Below are 8,687 nucleotides of genomic sequence, written 5' to 3'. Positions count from 1 at the left end.
CCAAATGGAACTTGTTCTTGTAGTCAGGTGCAGTCAGAGCTGCTGCCGCTGATAGATCTGTTTTCAGGAGTGCTATGGCTGTTGATGCTTCAGCCGTCCAGGCCAGGGGTGCATGGAGGTTCCTTGATCGTAGGATGACCGGTGCTGCCACCCCCTCTGGGCCACACACAATGGTACAACACCTGATAGGTGGGGTCAGGTGCATCATGTCTTCGTCCCAGTCTGCAGTGTAGAGGCAGTCATCAGTTTCTGTTGCATTGAGTGTGCAATGCATCTCAGCTTGGGAAGTCTTATATGGGTGCAGAGTGTAGATTTGAGCTTTCAGTTGGTTGAACTTAAACTGGATGTGAGGGGTGGCAGGCCCTGTGGGTAGGCATTTTAGCCAGTACACTTCTGGGGTTTCAGACAGTGTGGGCATCTTTTATGGCCAGGGCATGGTGTTCCCTGCCATACCTTGCTGCTGCATGTGGCTGGGTCCTGGGTGGTTGTATTGTAGAGGAAGGAGTCCTCTTCTTCCTCCTCCTCATCCTGTGTTCGTGGCTTTGGCTAGTTGTGTTTTCATTGCAGTTGGTGTAGCCATGTAGCGGCTCCTCCATGTAGGCTGGGCATCTGTCCCATCAATGTGGTCTTCCAAGGCTGGTACTCAACGAAGCGTGGATCAGCTGCTGGGCGTAGGGGAAGTTGGTAGGCCCCTTCCTGCTCCTTTCAGTGCTTGTGTCAAGCCTATGATTTCATCTAATTGTCTGTGTTTGGAGTAGAGGAGAACTGAATAAGACCGTGGCCTTCTCTCTTTAGGAGGCCCGGTTGAGATCCACCTTCCCTTCCTTGTGGGTAGTTCGGCAGGGACCCACCTGGGCCTTGTAGTACTGTGGGGCTTGAGCAATCAGGCCTTTCTTCACAGACGAGGTGGCCTTCTTGAATCCCCACAGTCATGTTCCCTTTTAGCTGTCCTCCCTGCACCATAAAGACCGGGGCCTGTATGGCTGCTGGTGTGGTGTGGGTTTTAAATGGGTTGTGTGGGAGGTGCGTGAATGGATTTTGTGAATAGAGAGGTGGCACTTCAGTCTTCTCTTCCTGTGGCAGTGGCGGGTATAGAGAGAGCGGGGCCGATGGGGTGGTCACGGTGGGCGGTGGTGTGTTGTGGTTGTTGATTGTGCCTTCTCTGACGTCATCTGAGGCCCCAGCAAGCACACCCATCATATCAGGTTTCTTTTGTGGGCGTGTCCTTTTTGTCTCCTCTATTGCCCATGTCCCTATTCTCAGCTCAGCCTCAGCTCTCTCTCTCTCCTTCGTTCCTTCCTTCTTGAAAAAATGGCTGCTATTCCTTTCTGCCTCACTCTCTTTCCCGTGCCTGACTGCCTCCTCTAATTCTCTTTCCATAGCGCTGAGTTGTTCCCTTGACGGGGCAACTCCACTAATGTAACCTGCCTGGGTCCATCTCAGCCTAATTCCCCCCCATATCTTCTTTATTGATTTATATTCCTGTTTTCCTCCTGCCCTTTCCTGTATTCTCTGATCTAAATATTTGTTGAATTTGAGTTTGGGAACGGTAATTGAGGCCATATTGACTATTCACTATGTCTGGGTCCTATAAAAAATAATGTAAAACAATTAAAAAACAGCTAAATGTGCTAACAAGACATTGCACTATGGCCCTCAGCAAATATGTGCACTTAGCCCGTCACTTGGCCGAAACCAGCAATGTATCCCTGGTGCCAACACAGACTTATCTCTCGTGTCTCACCCTCGTGCACAAAGAGTTTTGTAGAATTACTGTACTATAATATCGAAAAGGGATATTCGCAAGATAATTATGCGTCTAGGGTATTTTATTGGAGTAATTTTACAGCTTCACACATTTCTACTGCCTGGCGAAATGTTAGTGTCCCAAACGCCTACTTTTGGGTCAATGACAATGCATTCATATGCCTTCTATAATATTTGTCAAATTAATTCTAGGCAACCCCAACAGCACAAAGGGAACAGAAATCAATTCGTTACATCGCACGGCGGCCGCACAACCCCGCCCAAACTTTTGACTCGGCGGTCAAATTTAGAGCCGGTAGTCAGTATCCCTCGGTCTCATGGAACGGTGAATCAGTGACATTAAACTGGAGAGATCAGGTTTAATTCCTTCACTCCTAGTCCAATTATTTAGCTTATTAACTGATGCTCCTAGTGGGATGCCAACTCCACTAGTCCCAGTCTTAAATATACGTCTCGATCAATTAACAAAACATTTCATCATCTCATTCATATTTCATTTCACTGAGTTATCGAATCCCTCACCGTAACACCTAACCGATTGCCACATCGACTATTGCCAGACTATATGGATCCGATTAAAACAGTGTATCACATTCCATCAAATTCTGTTATCAAATCCTTCACTGTAACACCTAGCCGATTTACATATCAACTATTGCCAGACTATATGGATTAGATTTTAAACAATATATCACATTCTGTCCTCCAATTCCTCACCGTTACACCCAGCCGATTTACATATCAACTATTGCCAGACTATTTGAATCAGATTTGAACAATATATTTACACAGATATCATTATGCAAATGCCTTTGGTTATCGGATAATTTTTTCATCAATTTAAGGGCAATTCATACTCACGCACTCAGTACTCCTGATCATAATTTGGATATTGACTATGATATAATATGCAGATTTTGATTTAACAGGTTCTGCTTACCTTATAGTGTCGAGCTCTTTGATCAGTTTCCTGAGGCGAGTTGAATCCCCGATGGCTCCTGTAGACAGGTCGCCCGTCCTTCTAGAATCTGTCGTCAACTTGTCTTTTCTCTCATCAAGTCTATGGACCGAATTCATGGGTTTCAACCATCCTCTTGCTACCAATTTGTTAATGATTAGTTATTGGAGAAACGAGACCAAGATGAGACTCTGGACAAGGCGGATACGGTATAATAAAGGCCGTTTATTCATGCGTAATGATATTTGGCAAAACGTGCTGCACGGCCCCCTTTCGTCTAGTTCTTAAGGAACTATCAGAAAAAGAGGCCTAAAACATATTGTGCAGTTCATTTATACATTGAAATGACGTAGGTAGATTCTGGTAGTCCTGGCTTCTGGTAGGTTGCTTGTAGGTGATAGACAGTCCTCTCCAGCCTGATGTCAGTATCCCATTGGTTCTCGACAGAGTTCTTTGTCTTTGGAGCCCATCCCAAAGGGTTTTGAGTGTGTGCGTGTATTTATGGGTTTTCAGTGTGTATATTATCTTAGTCAGCCACCCGTGTGGGGGTTTCCAGTGTAGTTAGTATATAGAGAAACAGAGAGAGGGTATAACACAGAGTGCAAGATATTATTGCATAGTTAAGCACAGGCAGACAACAGTCAGTGAATGCGTTATTACATGCTTTAATATGTTATTACACCAGTTAGATAGCAAATGTTCCTTTTTTCTAAAAATATTAAGTTTGTTCTTCACGTTTGGCTGAGAATTCGACCGGAAATTGTGGTCACGACAACGCTAAAAAATATTCAAAATTAGCTCCATAATATCGACAGAAACATGGCAAACGTTGTTTATAATCAATCCTCAAGGTGTTTTTCAAATATCTATTCGATAATATATCAACCGGGACAGATGGCTTCTTAGTAGGATAGAGAGAAACAATGGCCGCATTTGTCCTTTACGCACAAAACACTCTGAGAGGCTTCAGCTGACCACCGACGCAATGTTGACGTTCAGGCTCATTTTTCAAAATTAAAGCCTGAAACTATGTATTGTGACACTAGACACATTAGGGAAGCCATAGAAAAATGAATCTGGTTGATATCTCATTCACTGCTCAATAGGGACGCATAGGAACTCAGAGGTTTCTAAATAAGAGTCACTTCCTGGTTTGATATTTCTCAGGGTTTTGCCTGCAATATCAGTTTCCAAATATTTTGACAGTTTTGGAAACTTTAGAGTGTTTTCTATCCTAATCTGTCAATTATATGCATATTCTAGCATCTGGTCCTGAGAAATAGGCCGTTTACTTTGGGAACGTTATTTTTCCAAACATAAAAATAGTGCCCCCTAGCTTCAAGAGGTTATTAATGCAGGTAAACTTAAATCCGTTTGACCAAATTTCTATCAGCATGTTGGGGATAGACGTCACGCTAGCGGAACAACTTCCATTTAAACTGGAGGGCGCGTAATTCAAATAAATTCAAATAATTATTATAGATTTTAAACATTTAGGTACACATAAGAGTCTTATATCGGCTGAAAGCTTAAATTATTGTTAATCGAACTGCACTGTCCAATTTACAGTGGCTATTACAGCGAAAACATTCTATGTGATTGTTTGAGGAGTAAAAATATTTTTTCCAAAGGCACAGGGTTCATACATTCACATATTAAAGATGAAATATTCACTTACTTTTTGAAAATCTTCCTCTGATTTGTCATCCAATGGGTCCCAGAGATAACATGTAGTGTCGTTTTGTTTAATAAAATCCTTCTTTATATCCCAAAAAGTCTGTTTAGTTGGCGCCATCGATTTGAGTAATCCATTCGTTCAACTTGCAGAGAAAGGAATCTGAAAACCTTCCCCTAAACTTTGTTTCAACAGATCAAAATTAATTTGTATTTTCTCCTCAGACACGCTAAAATGTAATCAAATTATAATATATATTTCAGAAAGAAGTTTGTTCAATAGGAAATAGGATTTTAGCAGGTGCCCAACTTCATCATTACGCGCGGTGACATGGATTTTGCAGACTGTGACCTCATACAAAAACTCTTATTTGTTTTTGAAGTTACAATCCTACAATGTGATTTTCTAGATTTTTTTTTTCTCATTTTGTCTGTCATAGTTGAAGTGCTGAAAATTACAGGCCTCTCTCATCTTTTTAAGTGGGAGAACTTGCACAATTGGTGGCTGACTAAATACTTTTTTGCCCCACTGTATATACACTGTACTCGATACCATCTACTGCATCTTGCCTATGCCGTTCTGTACCATCCCTCATTCATATATCTTTATCTACATATTCTTTATCCCTTTACACTTGTGTGTATAAGATAGTAGTTTTGGAATTGTTAGGTTAGATTACTCGTTGGTTATTACTGCATTGTCGGAACTAGAAGCACAAGCATTTCGCTACACTCGCATTAACATCTGCTAACCGTGTGTATGTGACAAATAAATTTAATTTGATTACTGTACCATTTGGTTTTTGAAAACAACTGCATCTGAAGTTCATTCACTCCCATTTGTTTTTGGGCAAAAATTAACCAATGAAAAAGGAATGAGGCTAAGGCTAAGTCGGAGAGCATTTGGTTTGTTTATTGCAGCTAAATGCCTATATTGACTCTGACATTTCAAGTACTGTCAATTGAAGTCTAGGTCCTACTTCTAGAGTGTGAACATAATATGTCTTGTTTTGTCTGTCCCCTGCAGGTAGACAGGTTATAGCAGCAGCTGCCACGGATGCGTGGAGAAACATCTGTTCCTCAACATGTCTGTCTTCCGCACACCAAGGTTCCTCCCGGTGCCACAGGCCCTCAGTGTGTCACTGTACAAGGGAGAGGATCAAGCTACAAGGCCAAATGCAGGCTAGTGCTGTCCCAGTTGGTTAAGCTAGAACCAGAGCCCAGATACCTCACAGCGCTGGCAGAGAACTGACATAAACCGGGTCATAACTATGGACTGGTGTTGGAGCTGCAGCCACATCCAGGCCACGCACTGACCACGGACATCTTCATATCCCACCACCCGGGGGAAGGCTGTCCCGTTCCAGTTGAGGGCTACCACTGTCATTATTGTATATAATTATCCAGCAATCCTGTTCAGCTCAGCTGCTGGTAATCATGAGGGAGCAGTTGGCAAAATGGAAGAGCTTCACTGGTCGCTGTATCCCTAATTATAAATAAACTATTTACTAATCCATTACAAATTCTTTAGTGTGATACCCACTCTCTATATTCACAGCATCTGAGAGAGCTGCTCTTAAGTGATCCCTGACCTGTCAGCAGTGATGTAGTGTTGAAGTGTCTTGCACTGTAGTTTTAAATAATTAACGCATATAATGTAGTAGTTATTTATAAATGTGAGAATATTTGAGTAAAATTTTGCAAATGTGGAATTAATAATAAATGGTTAACACTGTAAATGCCTTAGAAATGGTTTATAACTGAAAAAGTGTTACCAATAATTGCATATTCTTACATTTTATCATCAACTACTTACACAATTTAGTTAGACCTGGATGTTATCTGATATCTTGCAGTATTGTACATTTCAACTTTACAGCGCTTGTTGCAGGCATTGTCCAAATTACACCACTAGAGGGTGATGTTAGACAATACATAGAATGACTCATGACATTCTTGAAATGAACTTTTAGAATACTTACATACTATTTATAATTTTGGTGTTTATTAGGATCCCCATTATCCACTGCAAAAGCATCAGCTAATCTTCCTGTGGTCCACATTAAATACCATGGGACATCAACAGGCTTTGATATTTGGAAAATACAACCCTAAAATTACTACAATGTATTTTATAAAACAAGCTTATTCCTTCTCCAAGTCATTCCAATCCAATCCAGACAAAACATTCTGTATCAACACCACATGTATTTATGATGACAACACTGAGATAAGTAATGTCAGTATTGTTACATGAAAGACGAAATTACAACAATTCTATAACATAACTATATCAAACCTACATTCGTCAAATTTAGGAATAAAAACATAGTACTATGAACGCCTTACCTTCAGAGTTAAAATATGTTTAGCTGTCACTTTGAACCAAGGATAAAAGAAAGCATAAATTATTGGATTAATTAAGGAATTAACAAGAGGCAGAAAACGGATGAAAAGTGATAAATTGTCACTTAAAAATGACAAAAAAAAGAAAACAAATAGAGATGGAATCCAACAAATGAAATAGTTGACAACAACAATAGACAGAGTTTTTGCTGCTTTTCTCTCAGACTTATTTTCCTGTACAGTTTTAACACCAAACACACTGGCAGCCTCTTTTGAAAATACCTTTCTGGCCTGTGATCTGGCCACCACAAAGATTTTCAAATAAAGTGTTATAATAATAGAGCAAGGGACAACCATTGTAATTAAAATTTCAACGATATTAGCCCAGGTTATCCCTTCAACAATAAAACATTCATTCAAACACCTACTATGTACCTGTACATTTACAAAGCTTTTTACAATAGCAGCACGGTATATGATACAACAACACCAGGTAATGGATATACAACATGTCATTCTTGTTATTGTTGTTTTAGAGTGGTACGATAAGGGATCACACACAGCAACATAGCGGTCAATAGATATCAAGACCAAATTGCCCAGAGATAAAGAAGTACATAAAAAAGCCATATATAAGTGAAACACACAGAAATATTCCCCAAAACCCCAGCATGATTCCATTATTGCTACAGTCGTTACTGGTCTCACAATCAGTCCCACCAGGAGATCTGACACAGCCAGAGAGAGGATGAGCAGGTTGGTTGGAGTGTGGAGCTGCTTGAAGTGAGAGATGGAGATGATCACCAGTAGGTTCAAAAATACTGTAACTGCTGAAATCAATGACAAGATGATGTACAGTGTTATGTAGATAGATGTTGATAGCAAAGCCTTTCTGCAAGAAGAGTTTCTGTCTTGAAAACAGTATTGAACATCTTCATGTTTTTCCATTTGTAATAAAGGGTCAAAATGCTGAGGTCCTGCTCCTGCTTGGTCCTGTGTGTGACCCTGTCAGGTCTGCCTTCTGACAAACTCTGAGCTCTGCCTCTCTATTTATTCTTGAGTTACTGACAGAAACTCCACCCTCTCCGGAGTCTCTCTGCACACACACACACACACACACACACACACACACACACACACACACACACACACACACACACACACACACACACACACACACACACGATCACACAAATTAACTAATGTTTAGATAAACAAATAATTTATGATTTAATGTATGAGAGGATTGGATGTTTCTGTGCCCACCTAGCCTGTCCTTTCAACCTTATTGATAGTTAGAAATGAGAATAAAGATACATTTTCTCAACTGAGCATTTTAATATGGAAAATATAGTATAGGTGATGTTTTGGTTACTCAAAGGCTATTTCACATGGGAAGTAGGATAACTGTGCAGACTAACTGGTTTGGGGGATGTCAGTGCTCAGTTTGGCCCATAATCCACAACCTCAGGAGACATGACGGCACACTACATGTCAGCTAGTCAGTGTGTAGGAAAGTTGACAGTAGGGAAGTTGACAGTAGGGAAGTTGACAGTAGGGAAGTTGACAGTAGGAAAGTTGACAGTAGGAAAGTTGACAGTAGGGAAGTTGACAGTAGGGAAGTTGACAGTAGGAAAGTTGACAGTAGGGAAGTTGACAGTAGGAAAGTTGATAGTAGGAAAGTTGACAGTAGGGAAGTTGACAGTAGGGAAGTTGACAGTAGGAAAGTTGACAGTAGGGAAGTTGACAATAGGGAAGTTGACAGTAGGAAAGTTGACAGTAGGGAAGTTGACAGTAGGAAAGTTGACCTTAGGAGAGTTGACAGTAGGGAAGTTGACAGTAGGGAAGTTGACAGTAGGGAAGTTGACAGTAGGGAAGTTGACAGTAGGAAAGTTGACAGTAGGGAAGTTGACAGTAGGGAAGTTGACAGTAGGGAAGTTGA

General features: G+C 40.9%; 1 protein-coding gene across 1 annotated transcript; it reads right to left on the bottom strand.

The window, feature by feature from the left end:
• Positions 1-6,622: 6,622 nt before the first annotated feature.
• On the bottom strand, positions 6,623-7,693 carry LOC139380949 (trace amine-associated receptor 13c-like). Its single transcript, XM_071124136.1, has one exon. It carries the CDS (start codon positions 7,691-7,693, stop codon positions 6,734-6,736), a length of 960 nt encoding a protein of 319 aa, XP_070980237.1. The 3' UTR covers positions 6,623-6,733.
• Between the last annotated feature and the right edge of the window lie 994 nt (positions 7,694-8,687).

Source organism: Oncorhynchus clarkii, chromosome 22 (assembly GCF_045791955.1).
Source record: "Oncorhynchus clarkii lewisi isolate Uvic-CL-2024 chromosome 22, UVic_Ocla_1.0, whole genome shotgun sequence".
In the NCBI taxonomy this organism is placed as follows: Eukaryota; Metazoa; Chordata; class Actinopteri; order Salmoniformes; family Salmonidae; genus Oncorhynchus; species Oncorhynchus clarkii.
This window is presented reverse-complemented; position numbering and strand designations above follow the sequence as displayed.

Coding starts and splice junctions, on each gene's coding strand:
- LOC139380949 (XM_071124136.1), bottom strand. CDS start 7,693: ATGGAAAAACATGAAGATGTTCAATACTGTTTTCAAGACAGAAACTCT.